At 41.9% G+C, this 27,133-nt stretch overlaps 1 protein-coding gene and 1 long non-coding RNA gene across 3 annotated transcripts in view; one reads left to right on the top strand and one right to left on the bottom strand.

Annotated features, from left to right (window-relative positions):
• Positions 1-1,039: 1,039 nt before the first annotated feature.
• LOC132866426 (uncharacterized) lies at positions 1,040-8,728 on the top strand. The gene is made up of 2 exons (XR_009650569.1): positions 1,040-6,616; positions 6,717-8,728. It is a non-coding gene; the product is annotated as an uncharacterized LOC132866426 (long non-coding RNA).
• Positions 8,452-27,133, bottom strand: part of LOC132866420 (B-cell receptor CD22-like) — a 38,411-nt gene continuing 19,729 nt past the window's right edge. For both annotated transcript variants that reach the window (XM_060899181.1, XM_060899180.1), the window contains exons 4-11: positions 15,260-15,496; positions 12,300-12,557; positions 11,934-12,188; positions 11,577-11,837; positions 11,404-11,491; positions 11,272-11,314; positions 9,809-10,115; positions 8,452-9,699 (exon numbers count right to left, since the gene is read on the bottom strand). In XM_060899181.1, the coding sequence (XP_060755164.1) occupies positions 9,849-10,115; positions 11,272-11,314; positions 11,404-11,491; positions 11,577-11,837; positions 11,934-12,188; positions 12,300-12,557; positions 15,260-15,496 (1,409 nt within the window). In that variant the 3' untranslated portion in view covers positions 8,452-9,699; positions 9,809-9,848. The remainder of the gene's footprint in view (positions 9,700-9,808; positions 10,116-11,271; positions 11,315-11,403; positions 11,492-11,576; positions 11,838-11,933; positions 12,189-12,299; positions 12,558-15,259; positions 15,497-27,133) is intronic.

The following is a 27,133-nucleotide window of genomic DNA, read 5'->3' as shown; positions in this document are numbered from 1 at the left end:
AAAGCATGATGGATGGTTTCAGCAGGTGTGGGTGTGAGATGAATGGTTTCATTATGAACCCACACTTCTCTGACAGATTTAGAAGGTCTAGATAAACTTCTCCTTTATCGTGTACTAATAATTTGGCATGACTACAATTCTTGTTTCTTGCAGATACATACAGTACCGCCTTCAACATATTTATAGAGGGTTTTTGTATTATTAATGATCATGATTTGAACGTCATGGTAGTGGATTTAAAGGTGATCAGTGGTGCACTTCTCTTAAACTGATGATCTTTTCATCAAATGCATGGGCGTTGTTAGAGTTGGGCTTTTTGAGCTTAAGCCCTGAACGTTTTGATGCCAGCCCTGAATTATTTTTTTTTCCATCTCAGCTTCATTAAAACAAATTAATGCTATTGTCATTTTAAAAGTTCATGCCACAGCACCTGCAGTATCCGTCAGGTCCTTCTCCAAGACACGAACATACTGTATGTGCTTTCTTCTGAAAGCAGAGTGAAAAGGAGGCTGAGGATGTCTGTGAATATTCTCAGTCATCCAGGTCATAGTAACTATGGGTGGTAAAAGAGAGCAACTGGACTTGCTTGAAGATTCTTGAAGACGTTTCACCTCTCATCCGAAAGGCTTCTTCAGTTCACAGAACTGAAGAAGCCTTTCGGATGAGAGGTGAAACGTCTTCAAGAATCTTCAAGCAAGTCCAGTTGCTCTCTTTTACCACCCATAGAGGCTGAGGATGTTGAAGAGTCTCCGATTTGATATAGTTCAGGCAAGTGGAGGGCAAAGTATTATGGCCCTTTTCCACTACCCTTTTTCAGCTCACTTCAGCCCGACATGGCTCGCGTTTCGACTATCTAAGAACAGCACGACTCAGCTAGCTTCAGCCCTGCTCAGCCCCCAAAACTCGCATGGTTTTGGAGTGGGGCTGAAGTGAGCCAAACCGAGCTGAGTGAGGCTAGGGGCGTGAGGAGACACTCCCCTGTGCACTGATTGGTGAGGAGGAGTGTCCTCACATGCCCACACACGCCCCGCGAGCACGCTGGGATCTGTAAACACCGTAAACCCGGAAGAAGGAGAATTACGAATTACGAGAATTTCTGAAGCCTTATGCGCCTCGCCTCATCTATACACTCTTGCCAGTATCTGTTGGCGTTGTCGGTGACAACAAGCCACAGCACCAAGACCAGCAACACTAACGACTCCATGTCCTCCATGTTTATTGTTTACTCTCCGGGTTGTGAGACTACCGCTTAAAAGGTCACTGATGTCACTGTTTGCGCCGCATAACGACATCACCTGACGTCCACCCACTTTCGCTAACTCCACCCAATGTGTCCACCCACTTCCAGCCAGCACGGTTCAGCACGGTTGTAGTTGAAATGCAACTCCAACAGCCCCGCTCAGCTCGACTCAGCCCGACTCAGCACGGCACGGCTCAGCCCAACTCAGCCGCGTTGGTAGTGGAAAAGCGGCATTAGTAACGGCCACTCCGGAGAGTATGGCGAGATATTGTCTATGTCGTTCATTCACAGTTAGTTGTTGCAGCTCCTCATATGGCTGAACAAGCCGATTCGCGATTTGCATGTGGGGCCGCAGTTAGGGCAGGTTGTTCCTCCTGGAAGAGTTGGTCTGCTTGGGGCTTGCTGCCTTGCTTTTCGGGCCTGTCTCTTTCGAACAGCATCGTCTATACATTCGGATTCGAAGGTCTCGACTATTTTGGCAGTTGCCCGGCGCCAGGAGGAGAGGTCTGAAGTGAGACTTTCAAAGTCATTTGGCTCGACTTTTCCTTTTTTGAGGTATAATTTCAGAGTGTCTTTGTATCTCTTCTTTTGACCTCCCTGAGAGCGAGTTCCCACCTCAAGCTCTCCAAAGAAGATTTGTTTTGGGAGACGTGTGTCATCCATTCTGGCACAGTGCCCTGCCCAGCGTAGCTGGTTCTTCATGACAATGGATTCAATGCTGGTACTCTCTGCTTCTTCCAGCACGCTGATATTTGTCCGATAGTCTTTCCAGGAGATCCCAAGAATTCTTCATAGGGAGCGTTGGTGAAATTGCTCCAGGGTTTTGAGGTGTCTTCGATATGTCACCCATGTCTCGCTGCCATATAAGAGGGTTGGTATGACCACAGCTTTGTACACCATTACTTTCGTGTCAGTTTTGAGGTTACAGTTCTCAAATACGCGTTTCCGAAGTTTTCCGAAAGATGCACATGCACTCCCAAGTTGGTGAATAGCTTCGTCATCGATGTTTGCTTTAGTGTTGAGAATGCTTCTGAGATAGCAGAAGTGTTCAACAGATTCCAGTGTTTCCCCATCTAGTTGAATATTTGCCATGGGAGCCTGCTGGCCAGGAGTAGGTTGAAACAAAATCTTTGTCTTTGTTTTGTTCATTTGGAGGCCAAGAAGCTTATAGGCTGAGTTAAAGAGATTGAGGTTATCCTGTAGGTCCTTTTCCAACATGGCTACAATGGCGCAGTCATCGGCATATTGTAGGTCATTCCTTTTTATTTTCTGGACTTTTGTGGTTGCCTTGAGCCAGCTCAAATTGAAAATACTTCCATCAAACCGGTATCTGACTGTGACACCGGTGGGGAGTTGGTCTTTGATGAGAACAATGGCCGCGAAGAGGTAGACGTTGAAAAGGGAGGGTGTCAAGACACAACCTTGCTTGACACCGGTCACAATGGGGAAAGCGTCCGTTTCCGAGTTATTGTACAGCACAATGGCAGTCATGCCGTCATGCAACAATCGTAGCATCTTGAGAAACTTGTCTGGGCAGCCCAGCTGTTTCAGAATTTTCCACAAAGCTTCACGGTTCAGGGAATCGAAAGCTTTGGTCAAGTCAATGAAGGCCATAAACAGGGGCTGCCGCTGCTCGACGCACTTCTCTTGCAGTTGTCTGGCCGCAAAGATCATGTCAATTGTGCCACGTTCTGGTCGAAAGCCACATTGTGATTCTGGAAGAATCGATTCGCTAAGTGGTTGGAAACGAATGATGAGGACCCTTGCCAAGATCTTGCCGGTGTGAGACAGCAGTGCGATGCCATGGTAATTACCACAGTCTGATCTGTCCCCTTTTTTGAATAACACAACAATCATCGCATTTATTAGTTCGTTTGGTAGAGCTTCATCCTCCCAAACATGTTGAAGAAACTTTGTCAGTTGAGTGGTTAGGGCAGGCCCCCCAGCTTTATACACTTCAGCAGGGATGCCGTCAGGTCCATAAGCCTTGTTATTATTCAGGCTCATAATAGCCTGGGCAACTTCTTGGAGACTCGGCGGGGCAGCAAGTTCAGTTCTTTCAGGAAGAAGAGGGATCTGACTTATAGTCTCTGCAGTAACTGTGGTTTTACGATTCAGAAGTTTTTCAAAGTGTTCTTTCCATCTTGCCATGATTGATGCGTTGTCCTTGAGCAGTGAGCCGTCTTCCGCTTTCAGGGGAGCCAGGCCAGTCTTTATTGGTCCATATAACGCCTTTGTGGCCTGAAAGAAACTTCTCATGTCGTTACTGTTGGTGAAACCTTGAATTTGGGAGGCCTTATCAGACCACCATTTATTTTTCATTTCTCTGATGCGAACTTGCACCTTAGCTTTGAGGTAGGAGAATTTCTTGTGTTTAGTGGAATTATCATGATCATCTTGCCAAGATACGAAGGCACGACGTTTCTGGTCCAAAAGCTCTTGGATTTCAGGATCATTTTGATCAAACCAATCTTCATTCACTCATTTGTGAGTGCCAATTGTTTGGGTACATGTTTCGATAATAGCAGATTTCAGCGAGCTCCAGTGCTCGTGGACACTGCCAGGGTCAACATCGGTAGAGATAAGCTGCTGCAAATTTTCGTTTAAACAAGTCTGAAAGTTTTCCTTTTCTAGTGGAATCTTCAGTTTCAGTGTGTTTAACTTCTTCCGTACAGGCCTGGAGGTTTTTCGGAATTTGTTCCCCAGAGTGATATCCATACACAAGCGGACTAGTCTGTGGTCTGTCCAACGTTCGTCGGCACCTCTCATCGCACGGGTGCACCTCATGTCTTTTCTATCCCTTGCTCTGATGATCACATAGTCCAGGAGATGCCAGTGCTTAGATCATGGATGGCGCCAGGTAGTTTTATGTCTGTGTTTCAGGCGGAAAAGCGTGTTAGTGACGACTAGGTTGTGCCGCACACAGAATGTCAGCAAAAGGTGACCATTAGAGTTTGCATTGCCGACACCTTCCTTTCCTATGGCTCCTTGCCAGAGCGCTGCATCCCTGCCAACATGGGCATTAAAATCCCTCAACAAAATAATCTTATCGGTAGTCGGGATAGCTTTCATGACGGTTTCCAAATCCTCATAAAACTTCTCCTTGACATCATCGTCTGAGGTTAGTGTAGGTGCACAGCAGCTAACAACTGTCGCATTTTGGTTGTCGTCAAATTTCAGGCGGAGTGTCATGATTCTCTCATTCACTCCAATCGGTGTTTCTTCCGGTTGATTCACTATATTGTTTTTTATAGCAAAACCAACTCCGTGTATTCTTCTTTCATCCTGTGGTAGACCTTTCCAAAAGAAGGTATACCCTCCTAAATCCTCTTTCAGCTGCCCTTCATCCGCAAGGCGAGTCTCACTCAGGGCAGCAATGTTCATGTGAAAGCAAGCAAGCTCCCTGGCGACAAAAGCCATGCGTTGTTCTGGGCGGTCACAATCATCTCTATCTGTAAGTGTCCTCACGTTCCAAGTCGCGAAGAGAAAACACCGGGGTGGGCGCTTCTGATTTTTCTTTTTTGTTTTCTGGGTTTTCTTCTTTCTTTTTTTACTGCTAGGGGATGACCCACTGGGCGCAGCAACCCAGCCAGGAAGAGTCGGGATGAACTATTTTTGAGGCACCTTTTCTAGCCCCGTCCCCAAAGGGGGGAGCAAAGTGGATCCTAAAGAGGGTTGCTCCATCATAGATGTCGCTGCCGAGAAGTGACTTCATCCCTTTTTCCAGCCGCTTAGTGACCCATGACATCTACCGCCAATCGTGCAGAGTTGTGACTAGGAACTCCCAGGAGTCGCATCCCTGTTCCACTCGCCACGCATCCATCGCCGGTTGGACTTTTCAACACCACCAAACAGACACCTGGTTTGCGCGTGATTGATTATTGTGAAGAAGCCCCTGCGCGGGGGGTGATCCGCACTCTTGACAGTGTGAAGGCTGACACAGTGGCATACCAAAGTAAGACGACTATGCTGCCCGCACGCCGCTGCAGCAGATGGCCGTCAGGATATTCCGAGTAGAAGTATCAAGCGCCCTTCCGAAACTGCGGTCCGGGAGGTTTCTGTCAGGGACCTCACCCTTAGCCTTTGGCTTAAAAGCCTGTCCCACAAGGCAGCGGGAGGCAGAGACTTTTTGAGGCGGTCTCTGCAATACAGTACCTGGTGTTCCCAAGCAAATTCCCCTCCAAGTACCTAAACGATCGTCAGCCGTCCAATGGTTGAGCAATGCTGAGCAGAGCTGAGCAGCGATCAGCCAATGGTTGAGCAACGCTGAGCAGAGCTGAGCGCTCAACAGACCAATCATTGAGCAAGGATCGGAAAATATTCATGACATCACTGCTCGGCGCGGTTGAGCTCAGGTTGAGCTGCGTTATGAAAATACTGGCAGCCATCTTTAGCTACTCCGGGGTCGGCGTTATTGATGACCGATCGGACTGTTTTTTTTTTTTTTTACTCTCAGGTAAGTTTGGTATAATTATGTGCTAAGTAATGAATGAAACTCAGTATATTTTTGAATAGTTTGCCTGATATTCAAGGTTTTACATGATATCTCGTTAGCGCCGTACTGACACTAATTTTCTGTCACCAAGTGGCTAGGCTAATAGCTGCTAGGTTCGATCTCTCTGAAATGCGTTTAAAATGCGACCAGACTATTGATTTTACATGTTGAGACCTTGAAGAATGTACTACTACTGTGTGGACTCCAAATGTAAAGCTTAAATATGCTTTAGATGCGTTAGAATATCAACCGCGATTAGCATGCTAAATGCATTGAAAATGAATGAATGAGCTACCAATCATTACCTGACGATTACCTGACCCGAACCAATTAACATTACCTGACGATCCCTGGAAATACTTCAGAAACGTAATCAGACACTCTAGCTCACTTCTTAAGACCATAGAGATGGTGTTACAACAGTGTGGAGTTGAAATTCGATGTGAAAATATGCTTTAGAAGTGTAAACATGTCAACCGCGATTTGCATGCTAAAAACAAAGTGATGAATGAATGGGCTGTTTTTGGTTACTACTTTTACGAGGTCTGCAGGGTCTCTAAAAATGTATTTAAGCCCTCATCTGCTTTTAGTTTTACTCATTTATTTATGTTTTACTGTACCAGATGAAACATGGAGAAGCCTAGACATCGGTGCAGCGTGTGCGACAAGTCCATCTCGACCTTCGCTGCCAGGGAGGAGAAAAAGGCCAACTACAGGGCGACGGTATTGCCAAAGGTGACGCCTCACCTGAAAGTGCTGTCAGACGCACCGTTCCCGGAAGCTCCTGCGCTGCCAACATCCCTCCCACCGCCAGACCGGCCTCAGGTCCAGTACCAGCACGTTCATCACGAGGCTGGAAAAAGGCGTGGTGAGAAGTGGAGGTAAGTTGTCATAAGCAATTTGTTTCACCTGTTGGCTGTGGAAAGCAAATAGCACACACGTCATATCAATACTCATTACATGTGTATTTTGTATTTCCAGATGATTTGTTGAAGAGCCAGAGCCTGTGCCTCCTGTGAACCGGCCCGTTCAGCCCACGGCGTCGTCCTCCTCCACTCGGCCAAAGCTTGCTGCGCCCACCCCCATTCTGCCAGGGCCTGCTGCGTCCACCCACTTCCAGGCAAAGCCTGCTGCGCCCACCTGTGGACCACCCCCTGTGTCAGCAGCACCCATACTGCTGGTTCTCCTCCCACACCGCAAGGCTCCCTCCGTCCTGTTTCGTGGCCCATCGTGCAGCCAGAGCTTTGTACCTCCTGCACCAACAGTCAAGGCATTCATGCCGAACATGTCCTCGCGGCCATGTGGGGCTTGCCACGTGCCTAATTGTGGTGGACAGCGGAAGAGGTACACACCTTCCAAGGACAAAGTGGCTGGAAGCACCCAGAAGATATTTTCCTACTGTCCATCCACTAGGAAATCCACCAACCACCTCTGGGTTTAACAATGTGGTGAACGCTTTAAATGTGTGTTGGATTCGGAGTTGGACAAGAGGAGAACTGTGTAAATAACTGTGTAAATAACTTACCTGTGTGATGCCACTTCTCCTGTGCCATCTGTAGGAGAGAGAAAGAGGCTTGTGTGTGTGTGTGTGTGTGTGTTTGTGTTTCAAAGTGCTTCAGCAAGTACAATCTATTTATTTATATAGTTCAAAGGTTCAAAAAAAATGCACTTTACAGTTTTACTTAAGAATGTTCTTGTTTGTTTTTTATTATTATTTATGTTGCTGTTAAAATGCACTTTGTATTACCTTTTTTTTTATACAAACATGTTCTGGCCTATGTTCAATATCAAGGCCAATCTAACCTCAGTCATTTTAACCTTAATCAGTTCTGATCTAACACAATCAGTTTACATACCCTTTAGTGGTTGTTCATGTTCAGATAATCTGTGTTTTTGTCATGCGTGTTGTTTGTTTGTCTTTGTCAGCTTCTGCGCGCTTCGACAGCGTATTGATACTGAGCTCCGTATCAATGCGCTGTCGAAGCGCGCAGAAGGTGTTAGTACGCCTGTCATTATAGTGCGGACTTTCCATAGCATAGAAAATCGCTACGTTTCAATTTGTGTAACTGAACTTGTTTCATGGTCACTGGTCATATAAACCTATGTAAACAGGAAAAACGTGGAAGAGTTTGGTCGCATCTAACTACAGCCCCAAAAAATACCATTGGCCATGCTGAGCCTAGCTACATTGCTAACAGGAGTGACAGCGCGTCTGACTGACTGGGAGGTCGCGCAAAGCTCGGAGAGGTACGGAGCAGCTCGTCTCAATTCAGATAAGAGCATATTTCATTATGGAAGTACGGTGGACTGTTCCTTTAAAGCTAAACGACCTTTTGATTTCATAAAATCAGTGAAATTTAGTTCCCTCTAAAATTTGGTCATTGTGATATGTTTATTTCTGTAATATCGCAAAAAACAAAAACAGGCCATTCTGTGGCTGGGAAGTTATTTAATTTGAGGGGATTAAAGCAAATAACATGCATAAAATCACTTGCTTTGCGCAGTCAAGCAGACAGAGGAAGTCCGTGTGCACATGCGCAAGTTTACCTTCTTCTTTTGGGTTTTACGGCAGCTGGCATCCATAGTGTCACATTACTGCCATCTACAGGTTTCCCTTTGAGAGTGCACTGACAGTTCCATCATTCTGTCGCTAAACGAACAGCTGATCATACCGAGGTACTCACTGAGCACCGATATTTATTAGTTTAGTCCTGCGTTTCCTTTCCTTCATATAGAACATAACATCTTTTCTTCTTGCTTTCTTTCCGTTACTGTAGTTGGTCTTTCACGTTTCATTCGCACACTCACGTCCTCCATTTTTCTCTCCTGTTTCAAATTTGTAGCCCACAATGCCTTGCGTGAATGGGGAAAGCCCACCATGTGATGTAGTGTCTTGAACTGGGTCATGGTGAAGCAGGAAAAAAAGCAGAGAATTTAGGGCCATGTGGCCTTAAATTCATTAATTGTTCTATTAAAAAAACTAAAAATTGGAAGTCTGATTTGGAATTCAGTAACTTTCAGTCCACTAAACAAAAATAATTGAGTGTCACGGAAAATTCTTTTTATGACCCACGCTTGAAAAATCTGAAAGGCAGTCTACCTTTAATGCGACAGCATACAAAGACATTCTATACAATCGTGTGCTTCAAACTTTGTGGTACCAGTTTGAGGAAGAACCACAAATGGGTGTGATGGTCAGGTGTCCACATAGTTTTGGACACAGAGTGTGTAATTGTAAATTGTGAATAAATCAGATTAATGGGTTAATTACAATCTGGGAGGGAGTTAATATACAAATAATCTGCATTATTAAAAGCGAACTACGCGCAAATTCTTAAAAGTAAATGCTGTCAATTGCTCGACTTACTGCCTGCCATTACTGAAAGCTTAGCATTTCAGAGAGGAAAAAATCTTGTACAATTTAACATAAAATAGAATTTTATATCGATTAAGAAAGTTTTCTGTAAGTTATACCCGTTTAAGAGAAGATATGTTAATCTTTAAGTGGTACAGTCATATGCTTGCAGTTGCATTAAAGCTATGATGCAGTAACACAAGAACGTCTATTCCCAAGTATTTGTTGTAATCTTTTGTAAAACCTGATTGACGTCCCAAGGTAACAGATTTTCTAGGTTATCTTGGAAGTTGCATCCAAAACAGAAATGTGGTTTGGTTCTGTTAAGCGAAGTGTTTGGAGTCCTTAAAACAATTATCCGGGATGTTTCTTTTGCATCTCAGGAGGAATGCTCGACAAAATAATCATGCAAAAAAATGTAGAACACTTAAAATAATGGAGGTGATTTAGAGCCAACCAACTGGTTGTTTTCTTTCTTTAGCTTTAGTTTCTGTTGCCTATAATTGGATAAATGTTCAGTTCTCATTTGTCCCAAACAGAAGCTTGGAATTTTGTTTGCTTCAACCGCTGGAAATCACGGACAAATCTTCAAATGCAGGAACAGAAAACCTGCACACACAAAAAAAAGTGCTAGTGTTCAACTAGATGAAGCGATATTAGTTTGTACAAATATTTAATGAGATGAAGTTATATTGAAGTGGCCAAAGAACTGACTTACACATTCTGATCATTTTGGTTTCTTTAACCTGCAGGCAGCATCAGCGCGATTTCAACCTGATATTAGCATACTGATCATCATCATCTTCACTCTTTTCCGCCACTGGGTTATGCCGGCGTTGGACAGTAGCATACTGAACCTCCTCAGCAGTTCCAGAGTCAGCAGTTTGCACTGAATTTCCTGCCCTCCTGGGGTCACTGTGGTGCTGAATACTTGCATACTGAACATCATCCTGATTGACCAGATTTGGATCAGGTGTTGGATTGTTGGTTGCACCACTCAAGTTCACGGTGCTGTAGGTATTTTCCTACAGTGGGGAAAAATATATTTTACAGATAATTAATGATCAAATCATCTTGCGGTTAGAGATGTAGGTGGTTAGGTGTGTTTATGCAGGTCATGATGGACCTTGGCTAGTGTCTAATCTCTTTGGTGTACCTATAGCTGTGTACAACCTTAAAAATATCAATGGTTAGTTGGACATGCGGGTATACATACTTCTAAACGCAGGTTTAAAAAAGAAACAGAAAACCAACTTTGAAACATCAGAACACGGTGAACTTTCTGGAGCAACCTATAGTGGCTGGAATGAAAACCAGAAGCACAGCAAAGTTTCGCCTGCTCAGAAGCAAGCAAACAATTTCACATTGCATTCAGACAAAAGATTAAAGTCCACATTAAAAAAAAAACCTGGAGGAGAAGGCGTCTTTAGGGTGGATGTTAAAATGTGGTCTTCATTACATACAGTTCATTACTTTTGGAGATATTTGAAAATGTTGAAGTTTTTGTCAAATTTTTCATCATAGGTCAAAGGTCAAAATTCACCTCTGGGGTAGAAGCCCTCCACATGGCGAATATGCATATGCAGTATGGGCACAGGATCACCTTTACATTTGGAGATATTCGAAAATGTCAAAGTTTTTACAGACAGACGTCTGGAAAAGTGACCGCTATGTCTCTCAAAACTGCTATGCAGGCGAGACAAAAATTGTCTGACAGCTTTACTTGAAAAGCGTTTTTGGTTTTTGGCTATGTTTAGTGAAGAAAATATCCTAATTTTCTATCAAAGTTCAGTTCAGTTGGTCAGGTTCAATGCCCGAACTGATAATCACATCATCAGTTTTTCTTTGGCTAATCAGACACAAGGTACACCATCACTCTTGCCGAAGCGGTTGGGGGTTAGACGCCTTGCTCAAGGGCACTTAAGCCAGTCCTGCTGGTCCAGGGAATTAAACCAGCAACCTTTTGGTCCCAAAGCTGTTTCTGTAAGCATTAGGCCATGGCTTCCCCAATGGCTTCTATCAAAGGTAGAGCATTATCTTTGCAAATTCCAGAATTCCAATGGGTTTTCCCAAACCACCACACACACAAAAAGGAATGGGAAAAAAAACAACCCCAAATTACTATCAAACCACGAAGTCACACTGTGCCACTTCCAATCCATAGTGTTGCAGTTGACTTGCCTGACTTGACTTGGCATCTTCAGCTGAAGCTCTCCTCTTTCTCCTGAATATGATAATAATGTGACATGAATAAGGTTCATGTTGCAAACATTAATCAAGTCAAACATGTTAATGAAAAATACATATGCTTACCACATGAATAAAACACCAATGATGACAAATAAACATCCAAATCCAACCGTGACTCCAAGAACTACATACAGAACGACACTTCTGCTCCCTGTGTGCAGACAAATATTAGTCAGCTATAACTCATTCATCTTTATCAATGCTACAAGTGCTATTTGTTATAATAACTGTAATACCATTTACAGTGAGAGGCACTGCAGCTGCTCTCTGATTCCCGTATTTATTCTGAGCCACACAGTAAAACCATCCACTGCTGCTGAAGCTCAACGTGAAGCTGTAACTCTGTCCAGATCCTACAGGTGAGCTTTCATTCACCTTATACCAGCTGTAGGTCTCCACAGGTGGGTTCGCATCACTGCTGCAGGTCAGAGTCACTGAACTGCCCTCCACCATCTCACCAGAGGGACTGATGGACACGGAGACGTTCTTAGGAGGATCTGAAAAAAGGGCAATAACAGAAGGTTAAGAATATTGAAGTGAGAATCAGTGGCTCAGTGGATGTCAGTCAGTCGCCTTCATAATCAACCACTCACACAAAACATTTACTGTCATTTCATCAGAATATTTCTCTCCGTATTGATTGCTGGACTTGCACTTGTACTCTCCACGGTCCTCAGAGCTGATCTTTCTAATGGTGTAGATTTTTTCTTTGCTTTTCAATGATCTTCCTTTAAACCAGTTAAACTCCACAGGTGGGTTCGCATCACTGCTGCAGGTCAGAGTCACTGAACTGCCCTCCACCATCTCACCAGAGGGACTGATGGACACGGAGACACTTTTTGGAGGATCTGAAACAGATAAGAAGGAAAAGATACAAAGGAAACATTTTTAATTATCTTTCAGATTACTGAGGGTCAGGAAGTTACATAATGGACTGTAGTGAATCATCATTAACTCACACAGGACATTCAGAGACACAGCAGGAGAATACCGAGTTCCATGTTTATTTTTAGCCGAGCACTTGTACTCTCCACTGTCCTCAGAGCTGATACTGTCGATGGTGTAGTTTTCTCCTCTTCCTCTATACGATCTTCCCTTATACCAGCTGTAGGTCTCCACAGGTGGGTTCGCATCACTGCTGCAGGTCAGAGTCACTGAACTGCCCTCCACCGTCTCACCAGAGGGACTGATGGACACGGAGACACTCTTTGGAGGATCTAGAGATAGAAATACAAACTGCACAGTATGAAGAGGTTTTTCTTTTTTTTTTTAATAATCAGAAAATGAAAGCCGTCATTCCTTCATGTTTTACTGCAGTAACACATTCATTTTCCTAACAAGTAACAGCAGTGAAATTACTGAAAAATGTAAAAAATAAATAAAATCACAAACAGTAACTTTTAATTAATTATAACTTCTTTTGGTCATGTTAGAGTTAGAAAAAGTTACTGGGTAAACTAAAATAGTGTGTGTGCTCATATACATGTGTGTATGAATGTTGAATGTACGAGTGTGCTAGTGTACAAGTATGCTAATACACGCATGTTAATATTAAAAATATTCTCGCATGCAAGTATGTAAGCATGTTGATATACAACCCCGATTCCAAAAAAGTTGGGACAAAGTACAAATTGTAAATAAAAACGGAATGCAATGATGTGGAAGTTTCAAAATTCCATATTTTATTTAGAATAGAACATAGATGACATATCAAATGTTTAAACTGAGAAAATATATCATTTAAAGAGAAAAATTAGGTGATTTTAAATTTCATGACAACAACACATCTCAAAAAAGTTGGGACAAGGCCATGTTTACCACTGTGAGACATCCCCTTTTCTCTTTACAACAGTCTGTAAATGTCTGGGGACTGAGGAGACAAGTTGCTCAAGTTTAGGGATAGGAATGTTAACCCATTCTTGTCTAATGTCGGATTCTAGTTGCTCAACTGTCTTAGGTCTTTTTTGTCGTATCTTCCATTTTATGATGCACCAAATGTTTTCTATGGGTGAAAGATCTGGACTGCAGGCTGGCCAGTTCAGTACCCGGACCCTTCTTCTACGCAGCCATGATGCTGTAATTGATGCAGTATGTGAATTGGCATTGTCATGTTGGAAAATGCAAGGTCTTCCCTGAAAGAGCCGTTGTCTGGATGGGAGCATATGTTGTTCTAGAACCTGTATATACCTTTCAGCATTGATGGTGTCTTTCCAGATGTGTAAGCTGCCCATGCCACACGCACTAATGCAACCCCATACCATCAGAGATGCAGGCTTCTGAACTGAGCGCTGATAACAACTTGGGTCGTCCTTCTCCTCTTTAGTCCGAATGACACGGCATCCCTGATTTCCATAAAGAACTTCAAATTTTGATTCGTCTGACCACAGAACAGTTTTCCACTTTGCCACAGTCCATTTTAAATGAGCCTTGGCCCAGAGAAGACATCTGCGCTTCTGTATCGTGTTTAGATACGGCTTCTTCTTTGAACTATAGAGTTTTAGCTGGCAACGGCGGATGGCACGGTGAATTGTGTTCACAGATAATGTTCTCTGGAAATATTCCTGAGCCCATTTTGTGATTTCCAAAACAGAAGCATGCCTGTATGTGATGCAGTGCCGTCTAAGGGCCCGAAGATCACGGGCACCCAGTATGGTTTTCCGGCCTTGACCCTTATGTACAGAGATTCTTCCAGATTCTCTGAATCTTTTGATGATATTATGCACCGTAGATGATCATATGTTCAAACTCTTTGCAATTTTACACTGTCGAACTCCTTTCTGATATTGCTCCACTATTTGTCGGCGCAGAATTAGGGGGATAGGTGATCCTCTTCCCATCTTTACTTCTGAGAGCTGCTGCCACTCCAAGATGCTCTTTTTATACCCAGTCATGTTAATGACCTATTGCCAATTGACCTAATGAGTTGCAATTTGGTCCTCCAGCTGTTCCTTTTTTGTACCTTTAACTTTTCCAGCCTCTTATTGCCCCTGTCCCAACTTTTCTGAGATGTGTTGCTGTCATGAAATTTCAAATGAGCCAATATTTGGCATGAAATTTCAAAATGTCTCACTTTCGACATTTGATGTGTTGTCTATGTTCTATTGTGAATACAATATCAGTTTTTGAGATTTGTAAATTATTGCATTCCATTTTAATTTACAATTTGCACTTTGTCCCAATTTTTTTGGAATCGGGGTTGTACATGTACGCTAATATTCAAATATTTCAGCATGCTAGAACACTAATGAGCATGTATGCTAGTCTGGTGTGCAAGTATGATAATACACATGTATGCTAATGTTAAAATATTTGAATGTGAAAGTATGCTAATACACGTGTGTACTAATTAAAAATATTCCAGCGTGCGAGTATGTAAGTATGCAGATCCATGTGGATGCTTGTATGCGAGTAAACTAGTGGGTAATTATGCGAGTCTGCAGTTAGCTGCTGTGCAAGTCTGTGAGTCTGTCTGCATTGTGCAGGTTTAACCCACAGACACATTTAACTCTAGATACCGAGAGAGAGAGAGAGAGAGAGAGAGAGGCCACTTTAATTACTGACACATGATGTAATGAGACATGTTTGCTTAATGAGCAGCTAATTTATCATCATGGTGCCTTGTACAGTTTTGGAGCGAGTTGGCTCTCTGAGAGATGTGAACTGTTCATATCTAAATATCTTTTCTGTAAAAGAATAATGAAGTTCTCTCTGCAGTATTCTGTAGGACTAAAGCCGTTAATCATGTCCAGTGTAAACCTGATCAGAATGCATCCAGTGAAACTTCACATCAACTGATGACTTGTTGTGTTGCTGTGCTGCTGGTTCCTGCTTCATTACTGATGGGATTCATTTTACATGTGGATTCAGCACCAACTTTGTGTTGCTAGTTTCATGAGTGAAAGAATAAATCTGGACTTACATTGGACATCAAGAGTGACAGCAGGGGAGCGATAATCTTCTCCCTGTGCAGCACAGCTGTAATCACCTGAATCCCACTGACTGACTGACCACAGATGGAGAGGGTTAGAGGAGGAGGATAAAAGATTTCTACTTTTGTACCAGGAGACAGTCGGGCTGCAGGTGATTTTACATGTGAGAGTGACTGTCTTTCCCTCAACCACTTCATCAGGACTCATCTCCACCTGAAGCTCTGAGGCTGAGAGGAAAGAGGAAAACATGCAGTGCAGCCTGTGGGGATTAGTGTCTGTTCTCCTGTTATTAAATCACATCATTTAGCTTCCGAATCATAAACTTACTGCATTTTAACTAGCAGATATTAGCTGAGGGGAGACATGCCTCATGTTTATACTATAAATATAAAACACAATGTACATTTCATTTTAACCTTCATTTATTATTATTATTATTATTATTATTATTATTATCTAGCTCCAGATTTCTGTAAAGTTGCTCTGTGACACTGTCTGTTGTTAAAAGCACGATGCAAATCAAACTGAATTGAACTGAACTGCCTCCCCAAATACAGCGAGCACATGTTCATGATTGTTCTGTATAATTAGCTGTCAGTGGTTCAGTGATTAATGATGCTGTTTTATGGAAGAAAGTCATTTACTGTTCCTTTTAATGTTAAATAAATATTAATCCACTTTGTATGTCATGTATGTGACTGGTATCCCAGTGTTCCGGGATAAAGAGGTTACTGAATAGAGGAGTGAATGAATGACCTCCATGTAGACTGACACTTTCACACACTTCAAAAGTCATTGCTTGGTTAATTAGTCAGTGAGGAGATGCTGAATATCGTGGGTGCAGTAAACACTTTGTATGACGATCTCAAGTTTGTTGAACAAATATGTGGCTGAAGTTCTACAGTTTTCTCTACAGATTACACCAAACACCAATCCAGGACATTAAAACTGAATTTAAACCACGTAGCTACTTACAGCTCAGACTGAGCCACTGCACATAAAGAACAATATACTGCCATTTCACTCTCACTCTTTACAAACGTGTTTTAATTATTAATTGTATATATTTGCAACATGGGATTATTAAAAAATGAGTAACTGTTTATATCTTCAGGGTGGGTAAGTACTGTGGAGTCTCTTCTGCACATGTGTGAGGTGGCGTCTGAACACGTGTTTCTTGAGGTTTTTTAAAGGCCTTTTTAGGACCGCAATCTGCAACAATATTTTCACATGCAGTAGGACAATAGGACATGTGGACAACAGCCCTGATTCTCAACCATGACCTCTAGTCGACCTTCTCTCTTCAAAGTCCCTTGATTACTAATGGCGCTCTCCTGTCTACAGTCAGATGTCTCTCTTTAAATAGGAATGCCAAAACACACTTTGCCAGATCTCACTCCAGCAGTGTGTCTGTAGCGAGTCGAAGCCTCCTCGATCTTATCGATCTGATCTGTTAGTGATGTCAAAATGAACCTTTCTAAAGCTTTCCTTCAACTGGATCTATGAAAGGTTCCTGACTGGAAGCTTTTAAACACTGTGCACACTAGTGCCATCTGGTGGTCAGAATGATAAAGTGCACCTGTTACTGTACTGGGTGGCAGTGCCTGCTTCTGTGTGCTTTTGGGTTACAGCTGATACATTTTCATACAGAATAAATGCAGCTGGTGACACTAAATAATGTCCTTTGAGCATAAATATAATTTTAAGAATGATCTGACACTTCTAAAATATATTTATAGCAAATATACCAAGTAAGACGCATAACAGTATTTATTCGTATTAAACCCAGACCTAGTGCTTCATCTAACACTTCACATGAAAGACTGGAGAATGAGGTGGGATATGTGTAGCCCTGGTTGAGGGTTATGGTTAGAGATAGATGACTTGCAACCGTGTGATTAAAATGTGCTATGTTACGAGTGTCCACCATGATGGTGGATATACAAAGCAACTCGGATGGCAGCTGCTGAAAGTGTGTCTGTAAACAATGCAGAATTTTCTCAGTATTACCACGATTTGAACAGTCGAGCAAAGATATGTGTGGTTTTGACCCATATTATTTAAAAAAGTCAGGCTTTTCTGAAGATAAGACACTTCTACCGACACTCAAGTATGAATACAGGTCATTTCATCCCATGGCCATTTCATCCAAAGCCTTTTTCATACACATGATCAGTTATTTTATGTTTCGGGTAAGTCCAAGCCAAAAAGACCCAAGATATAGATAATTGGTTGTAGCAATATTTTTATTTTAATGGTGGAAGTTACTGATGAAAATATATGTAAATCTAAATTAGTTTTCAAAATTTCAGCTTTCTAGACCCAGAGGTTTTTTATTTATGCCATTTTGAAAAATTACTAAATTAGACTAGAATGTACCCCCTAAATCCTCGCCAGGGTTTTTAAATGCATTTTTCTCAGCTTCTAGGCTACGCAGAGGTTTTAAATTTGGTAAATTAACTTTCTATATGTTGCTAATCGGGCGGCACGGTGGTGTAGTGGTTAGCGCTGTCGCCTCACAGCAAGAAGGTCCGGGTTCGAGCCCCGTGGCCGGCGAGGGCCTTTCTGTGCGGAGTTTGCATGTTCTCCCCGTGTCCGCATGGCTTTCCTCCGGGTGCTCCGGTTTCCCCCACAGTCCAAAGACATGCAGGTTAGGTTAACTGGTGACTCTAAATTGACCGTAGGTGTGAATGTGAGTGTGAATGGTTGTCTGTGTCTATGTGTCAGCCCTGTGATGACCTGGCAACTTGTCCAGGGTGTACCCCGCCTTTCGCCCGTAGTCAGCTGGGATAGGCTCCAGCTTGCCTGCGACCCTGTAGAACAGGATAAAGCGGCTAGAGATAAAGAGATGAGATGTTGCTAATCTGGAAGGAAAACATAAAGCCATCTATCTAGAAAATCCTGGCCATAGGTACTTCCAGAAAATGCTAAAAATTAAGAAAAAAAAAAAAACACACTCGCGAGTGGGGTTTAGGGCCTTAAAAAACAAATGTATTCATCTCCTATCACTAGCTGGTCTTATTATAAACCAGATTGCCTGGTCACTTCTATAATGGGAGCTCTCTAGATAGAGTATTTACAGAAATATGGCAGATTCAATTCCATACCCCACCAAAAGTATCATATCTTTAAGACCCTGAATGGAAATGAAGCCCAGGGAGCACAGGTCTGCAACTCGGTAAATAGTTTCATTCATTCAATCACTACAAATATGTGAAGTGTCCTCTTATTTGTGCATCATTCTCTTTTTTCAATCCCAAATCATCCATTTTTAATGCCCTCGAATTTGTTGTGTATTTAGAGGAGTCATGTTTAATATAGACTCAAATTAGTGATCAGTCAAGGATTTAGTATTTTCTGTATGAGGAAGTCTCAGATGTTATTAAAGGTTATTAGCATTGAATTCTGCAAATGCTAAGCTTATACTGTCGTGCCCTTCTATTTGTGCCTGGTGCAGGGACCAAACACATTTTGGTCAATATTATTAAGGAACTAGCTGTTAGTTCTATTTATAGAGTTCCAGCACCAAAAGTTTGTTCCAAGTACGATCTACACTCGAGACGATAAGTTTGGATCTTTGAACAGGAGCAATGTTAAAGATCACTCAGATCTGAAAACAGAAAGGTAATAGCATCAAATAAAAAGTGATAAATTATATACATGTATTTTAAAACACTGGTGTATACATGATCTATGGAAAATTATAAATACTGATATAGTCTCTGTCAGAAATGCAACTGTAAACAGACAATACACCCAATATTAGTCATGACAAGCATATGAATAGGAGAGTGCTGCATCTGTGAGCTTAAATTACTTTTTCATGGTAAAGCAGATAGTTATTTGCAGAGGTGGACAGGAATGAAGTACGTTTACTTGAGTGCTGTACTTAAGTATACTTTGAGTATCTGTACTTTACTTGAGTATTATTATTTTTGGAAACTTATGACTAACTTCACTACATTTGAAAGACAAATATTGTACTTTTCACTCCACTACATTTCTCTCAAGGTCCTCGTTACTCATTACTATGAAGCAGCTTAGAAAGTGGAGGTTTTTTTCTTTTCTTTTCTAAAACGTGATGGTTTTTTCGCGGGTGACACTGAGACAGTCTATCAGTAATCACTAGGGTCACGTCACGTCCATAGACTGGATAAAATCAAGTTCAGTGATTTCTCAACAGCGTTATTTAACCCGATCAGTTGATGGCAGAATGGAAGGAGGCGGTTCTTCTGGAGAATGCACACGCCCATGAACCCATGGTTCAGTTTTCTGAAAAGATTAAAGATTTGTTTTGTTTTAAATGTTTGCCGAAAACGAACCACATCACGGCCTACAAAAACTCGCCGTCCAACCTGCAGAAGCATATTGAGGGAGATAAACGTTTTATTCCAAGAGAAAGCTTGCAGTGAAGTTGTCTGTGCTTTTAGAGCTAGCGATAATGTTGCAATAGCTATGCAGTCTGGTTAGTCAAATGACTTTCTACGGATTTGCCCGTCAAGTTGCCGTAGCCTTGTCCACAGCTAATGTTTACACACAGCTAGTTAACTTGGACACTGTTAGTTAGCATGTAAAAACAGAGTTACACTAACATGAATAACGTTAACTTATCTGAAGTGCTTTCAGAAATATGTTTTAGCATAATCTTCCCAAATAAACAGAATGTAGAAATCTTTCTTTTCTAGTAGCGTCAGATACCCAATATGATTTTGAGTTTGAAAAGAGTTCGCTAGCATGTCAGGTGGAGCTTCGCTGACTAGCGAGCTTAACGTTAAACCACCATGATGCCACAGCATGTGTTCATTTTGTGAATTCACATTTCTGTCTTTGGTAACGGCATTAGGTTTTGTAAGCGTTGTGGCAATAATAACGATGCGTTGACAGAAAATGTACTTTTAATACTCAAGCATTTTTAAAAGCAAGTACTTCAGTACTTTAACTTAAGTAAAAAATTGACTGGAGAACTTTCACTTGTATCGGAGTAACATTGGACCAGTGGGATCTGGACTTTGACTTAAGTAATGAAGTTGGGTTCTTTGTCCACCTCTGGTTATTTGTGAACTGTAGAGTACATGTAACAGCAAAAACAACAAATTCGAGGGCATTAAAAATGGATGATTTGGGATTGAAAAAAAGAGAATGATGCACAAATAAGAGGACACTTCACATGTTTGTAGTGACTGAATTAATGAAACTATTTACCGAGTTGCAGACCTGTGCTCCCTGGGCTTCATTTCCATTCAGGGTCTTAAAGATATGATACTTTTTGTGGGGTATGGAATTGAATCTGCCATATTTCTGTAAATACTCTATCTAGAGAGCTCCCATTATAGAAGTGACCAGGCAATCTGGTTTATAATAAGACCAGCTAGTGATAGGAGATGAATACATTTGCTTTCTAGTATTTTTAGGGCCCTAAACCCCACTCGCGAGTGAGTTTTTCTTCATTTTTAGCATTTTTAGAAAGTACCTATGGCCAGGATTTTCTAGATAGAAAGATCTAGATCAGGGATGGGCAACTGGCGGCCCGCCTCCTTACTCAGTGTGGCCCGTAGATCATTTATTAATTATCAGGGGAAAAAAATAACTACGGCCTTTTTTTTTTACAGTTGTAATTACACTGTTGACCGATAGAGGGCGCTTCCTATGCAAACAAATATCAGGGCCCTGGGCCTTACCCCCTTCAGCGAGGAAGAGAGACGAGAGAGTGCAAAACAAAAGACAACTCGATCAAGAAAACCATACCTTTCAGTCAAGATGGGAAGCAGATTATCTCTTCATAGAATTCAAAGGCAAACCCATGTGTCTGGTTTGCTTAGAAACCATAGCAGTCATGAAAGATTTCAACTTTAAGTCACCACTGCAACACCTTGCACAAAGTTAAATATGAGAAGTACACTGGAGCTGCAAGGGCCGCTGTCGTAGCCGACCTCAAATCAAAAGTAAACCAACAACAGCAACTTTTCACCAGAGCCACAACTACACAGGAATCAGCACTCAAAGCCTCTTATGCTGTTTCACTTGAGCTTGCCAAAGCAAAGAAGCCATTGTCAGATGGGGAAATTTGTCAAGGTGTGCGCCGTGGAAATGGCCAAAGCTTTTGGTGACGATAAGATGGTTAAACACTTTGAAACGGTCTCTTTGTCCTGACACACAGTGACGCGCAGAATTTTTGACATTCACGAACCTGTCGAAATTAAGCTGAGAAAAGTCATGCATGACTGCAAGTACTTCTCCTTGGCTTTGGATGAGAGTACAGATGTGATGGATGTTAGCCAGCTACTGATTTTTACGAGAACTATTGACAGTTCATTTGAAGTGCACGAGGAGCTATTAAAATTGGTTTCTCTGCATGATACGACTAAGGGCACCGATATATTCAACGCCGTTGACAGTGTTGCAAGTGGATATGGTGGCTTTGACAAACTGTCAACTGTTACGGATGGCGCACCCGCGATGCAGGGAAGACACAGAGGTTTCACAGGGCTCCTCCGACAGAGCGGGGTAAACTGCCCTATACTGCACTGTATCATACATCAGGTGAGTAGCCTCATATTAACTGTGAGATGTAGGCCTGAGTTTGACATGACAGGACAAAAATATTTTTTTTAACATGCCATGCATTTTATCTCTCCAGGAAGCCCTCTCCGCAAAGACACTGAACTTTAGCCACGTTATGGATTTAGTGACCAAAGTAACAAATCTCATCGGGGGGGACAGGTCCCTTTGTCACAGGAGGTTCATTGCCTTTTTGGATGAAGTGGACGCCACGTATGGGGATTTACAAATGCACGCTGAGATCAGATGGATGAGTCGAGGGAAGTGTCTGGAGCGTTTTTTTGCGCTGCACTCTGAACTACCAGTGTTCTTAGAGAACAGTGTTAGTGGTGATACAAGCACCTACTGCAGAAAACTCAGACACACAGTTTATTTGCGACATGGCCTTTCTGACAGACATCACCTTGCATCTCAAACACCTTAACACACACTTGCAGGGGAGAGACCAAACTGTTTGCGATCTGTATGCACACATAACCGCATTCCAGTGTAAACTCGACCTGTTCATAGAAGGATTTTCTTCCCATCGTCCAAATTTGGCACGCTTTCCCACTTGTGAGGAGATGTGAAAAGATAACCCCAGGTGCGAGAAACTACTTCAGAAGTATAGGGCCGACATCGAAAAATTGCAGGAGCAGTTTAACGATCGTTTCCAAGATTTTCATGTGATGAAACCCAGTGTTGGGCAAGTTACTTCAAAACTGTTTTGCATTACTTATTACTTGTTACTGTCATTTTAAAGTAATTAGTTACATTACAATATTACTGTATTTAAAATGTAAGGCATTACACTACTATTGCATTACTTTTAAGTTACTCTCACCAAAATAACTGGAAGTATGGATTTGGCAATCTAAATGTAGCTCAAGACACTCAATTAGCTCATCACACATCCAGTGGAAGGTGATGTGGTATCTGACTGAGCTCGGCTTATGGTTAAAAACACTAGAATTTAATAGCCACAGTGACGGCTCATGGCACAATACAAGGAACAATCATCGCAAGAACAGACAAAAGGTGAAAGTCTGGCAAATTGTGATAGAAATACTGTAACTTTTTAGGCCTATTCATATTAACATTAATTGAACTGTATTGTATTGTAATGTCTAAAGATATGACAGGATACAAAATTAGCATGTCTATGCCTTTATTGTTTTCAAGTTTACAGCATTAAGCATAGTTTATGCTTCATAAAAAAAAAAAAAAAAGATTAGCCCTAAGGGATATGACTCCATTTCAGAAATTTAACAAAAATGAACATATTATGGCAAATCGTAGCCTACAATAAAACTGGCCTGAAAAAACCCCACAAGCCTTTTAAATCACAGCTAGACAATGACTATTAGCTATATGAGGCGACCCAGTCACATTTCGAAAAACAGAATTAGAAATAACAAAATCAAAGTGCTTTTAATGATATTGAAGTGCTTAGGCCTATTAGCCCTCGAAGGAAAGGCAGCTCGATCACTTTAGTCTGACTTCCGACCAGAAAAAACCTCAGTTATACAGGACAAAAATGTAAACAAACTGTCAGCATATCTTCAACAACATACTCCGCCACAAGCCTCCTCACCTCCGGAGGCTGATGGAGCATCTCAGAGCGGCAGAACGTTAATTTTGGCTGCTTTGTGATTTTATCGCCACTCTCATCCTCCGCTTGCTTCCTTGCTACACTCTAAAAAATAAAGGTGCTTCAGTGGTTCTTCAAATCTCTGGATGTTTCCATGGAGAGTCAAAACTCTGTGATGAACCATTACATTATACAAAAGGTTCTTCACATTGGAAATGGTTCTTCAGATCCTGGCATTCTCTTACCATTTGCTGGTCAATGCACATAGGCTATGTTTACACAAATCTGTCTTCACTGCTCAAACAAATGGTTTAAATGGTTCTTTAAAGAACTGTTGCATGAACGGTTCTTTGAAGCCCTGAAAAAGGTTCTTCTATGGCATCGCCCTGAAGAACCGGTACTGGCCCCATTATTTTTTAGAGTGTAACTTCATGTTACTGTGGCACCTCTGTAAATGTTTAGTTAAATTACTGGTGCTATTTCGGGAAGTGGACCGTTCTTTAGGTTTAGCACACAAAGTGCATTTGACTACGATGTTCTTCACATCCTTATTTTTCACAAACTTAAAGTAATGGGCGTGTGCCCATCTGGAGAATGTGCTATCCGCCATTAGATCAGCTGCAGGTTCACGCATCTCTCTCTCCTGTCTGACTCGCCTAAAGGAAAAGGAAGTGAAACATTTTGTGCGGATGTTTCACCTCTGCTGATCTCGCGTGATTTTGGCGAATTTGTATGAAGGAAAAAAACCCCAACACTTCATTCCAGGTTAAAAATGCATTGTAACGCGCGTTACTGACATTTGTACCGAGTAAAATATTACCAATTTTTTTCTGTAATGCCTTACATTACCGCGTTACTGCAAAAAGCAATGCATTACAGTAATTCGTTACTTTTGTAACGCGTTACTCCCGTTACAACACTGATGAAACCACGAACTGCGCTATTCACGGACCCCGTCTCTGCTGCTGTCAGCGAGCAACCATCAGAACTGCAGCTCGAACTCTGCGAGTTGCAGTCAGATCCGTATTTTCAAGCAAAGCGCAATGAGAGGGGAATTTCATTTTGGAGACTGCTACCAGAGGCACGTTTTCCACTCCTCAGAGATTTTGCTCTGTCAATGGCCAGCATGTTTGGGAGCACTTACATTTGTGAGAGCAGCTTTTCAACAATGAAGCACATTAAGTCAAAAGAGAGGAACAGACTCACGGATGATGCTCTTTTTCATTTGATGAGGATTGGATGCACAAAGATTGACAGTGATATCCAGTCTATTGTGCGCCTCTCTCATTGAGTTGCACTTAATGTTGGGCCGCTGTTTTTTTTTTAGTTTTGTGCCTCATTGAATGTGAGCCCTTTGCACTTTGTTTCTTTTAAAACAAACTTGTGTTTGTCGTTTAACAAGACGAGCATTATGTTAAAAATGCATTTCAATGCGGAAAATATTAAATAAATGTATGTTGGTTCAATAAACATACAGACATAAGAATATACAAATATTTTGTTCTAATTTAAAATTATTTTGTAACTTCTCTCATATCTGATTAGTTGAAGTTCATCACCACCCTGTGATGGTGGTGATGAAAAATTGTGGCCCTCTTTATCATGCAAGTTGCCCATCCCTGATCTAGATCTATGTTTTCCTTCCAGATTAGCAACATATAGAAAGTTAATTTACCAAATTTCAAACCTCTGTGCAGCCTAGAAGCTGAGAAAAATGCATTTAAATCCCCAAAAATACCTGGCGAGAATTTAGGGGCTACATTCCGGTCTAATTTCAGTAATTTTCAAAATGACCTAGTTCAGTGGTTCTCAAACTTTTCTCACCAAGTACCACCTCAGAAAATACTTGGCTCTCCAAGTACCACCATAATGACCAACATTAAAATACAGTAGCGTAGTAGGCCTAAGTATTCATTAAAAACAAGGCGGAGGTTTTATTTAACAAGTATATTTAATATTGTTGGCCACTGTAACATTACACACAGTACTTTGAAGTAACACTGTGTTTAAATATAGGAAAATAAAACACTGTCCTTAAATAATGAATCAAATAAAATTAATTGCACATAAAAGTGAAATAAACATTGTACTAAAATAATTAAAAGACAGTTCTTAAAGATTAAATGAAAATCTACTTAAAAGTTAAATAACTGTACTGTACTTAAATATTCATATCTCACATAAACCAATAAATTGGCCAAATCTGCAACATCTGTAGTTTCATCAAGCTGTATGGCAAAATATCTACTGTTCTTAATGTGCTCAATCAGTGTCTTTTTAACATCGTCAGCCATGTCGTTTATTCTCCTTGACACGGTGTCATTTGAAAGCGGCACCAAGTTTAACTCTCTGGCAGCTTTCTCTCCACACATGATGCGTGTCATCTCTTTGGCTAATGGCAAACACAGCAGTTCCCCGATTGTGTGCGGCTTACCGGCTCTGGCGATCAGGAGGCTGGCACGATATGAAGCTTCCTGTGCTTTGGCTACGGGTGTACCATAGGACAGAATGGTGGACTTGGACTGCTTCAGTTCATCATGTTTTCATAAAAAAAAAAAAAATCCATTGGTTTGTCCTTTAGTGCTGTGTGTTTGGTTGTAAGATGCCGTTTGAGATGCGATGGTTTCATGGACTCATTGCTCAGAACGTCGCCGCATACGACACACTGCGGCCTGGGCAGCTCCTCTGTCCCGCTCCAAATGAATCCCAGTTTTATGTATTTTTCGTCATACTTCCTCCTCACTGGTTTCTGCCGTTTGCTAGCAGTTCTGGGGCTGGTTTTGCCACTGTCGTTAGCGTCTGCGCTCGGCTCACACACGTCCTCTTCAGTTCTCCCTCTCTCCTGATCCACGCTCCCATTCGCGGATTTAAGCCACGACAGTAATTTTGTCGTACTAGTCATAATTAGCAAAGCCACCTCCACCTTTTCCCATCACAGCCTAGTCTACCAATGGCGGATAACCGTCTGTCAGCGGAACCGGCGGGAATGCGTACGTACGCTACGTATGGCTACCCAGAAGCACTTGCAAACTTTTTAAAATTATTAACTTAATTTGTATTTCCTTTCATTTTCTTGTCATCGGTTGATAAGATATTTTCATCCATTCAGATATTATGGATAGTATTTCACTTTTTTTTAAATTTATATTTAATTAAGTCATTCTTTGGCGTACCACAGTTTGAGAATCTCTGACCTAGTTCATTAAATACACAGAATACAGCCCCAAAATTTTATCAGTTCATATTTCACCAGTATCTATTACCATAAGCTCTCACAAAGAAAATTAATCTGATGCTGCAACCACCATCTGGTCATTTGGCAGGGACCTACCCTTTCAGGTATTTGTTTGTTTGAAAAAAGGAGGAATTCTCAATGGAATTTGACCGAAACAAAACACATTTTTGTAAAGCGAATGAGTGCCATAGTATGGATCACATTAAATCTTTAGGCGCAGAACAATGCTGTCATGGGGGGCTTTGTTTGTGAATCCCAGGCCGAGGCGCGGTCCTACCGACCCGAGACCACGCGCTTTCCAAGGGGGAGGCTTATGCCGCTTTTCCACTACCAACACGGCTGAGTCGGGCTGAGCCGTGCCGTGCTGAGTCGAGCTGAGCGGGGCTGTTCGAGTTGCATTTCGACTACAACCGCGCTGAACCGTGCTGGCTGGAAGTGGGTGGACACATTGGGTGGAGTTAGCGAAAGTGGGTGGACATCAGGTGATGTCGTTAGGCGGCG

Source organism: Neoarius graeffei, chromosome 18 (genome assembly GCF_027579695.1).
Source record: "Neoarius graeffei isolate fNeoGra1 chromosome 18, fNeoGra1.pri, whole genome shotgun sequence".
In the NCBI taxonomy this organism is placed as follows: Eukaryota; Metazoa; Chordata; class Actinopteri; order Siluriformes; family Ariidae; genus Neoarius; species Neoarius graeffei.
The sequence above is the reverse complement of the archived record's forward strand: the minus strand, read 5'-3'. Positions and strand labels throughout refer to the sequence as shown.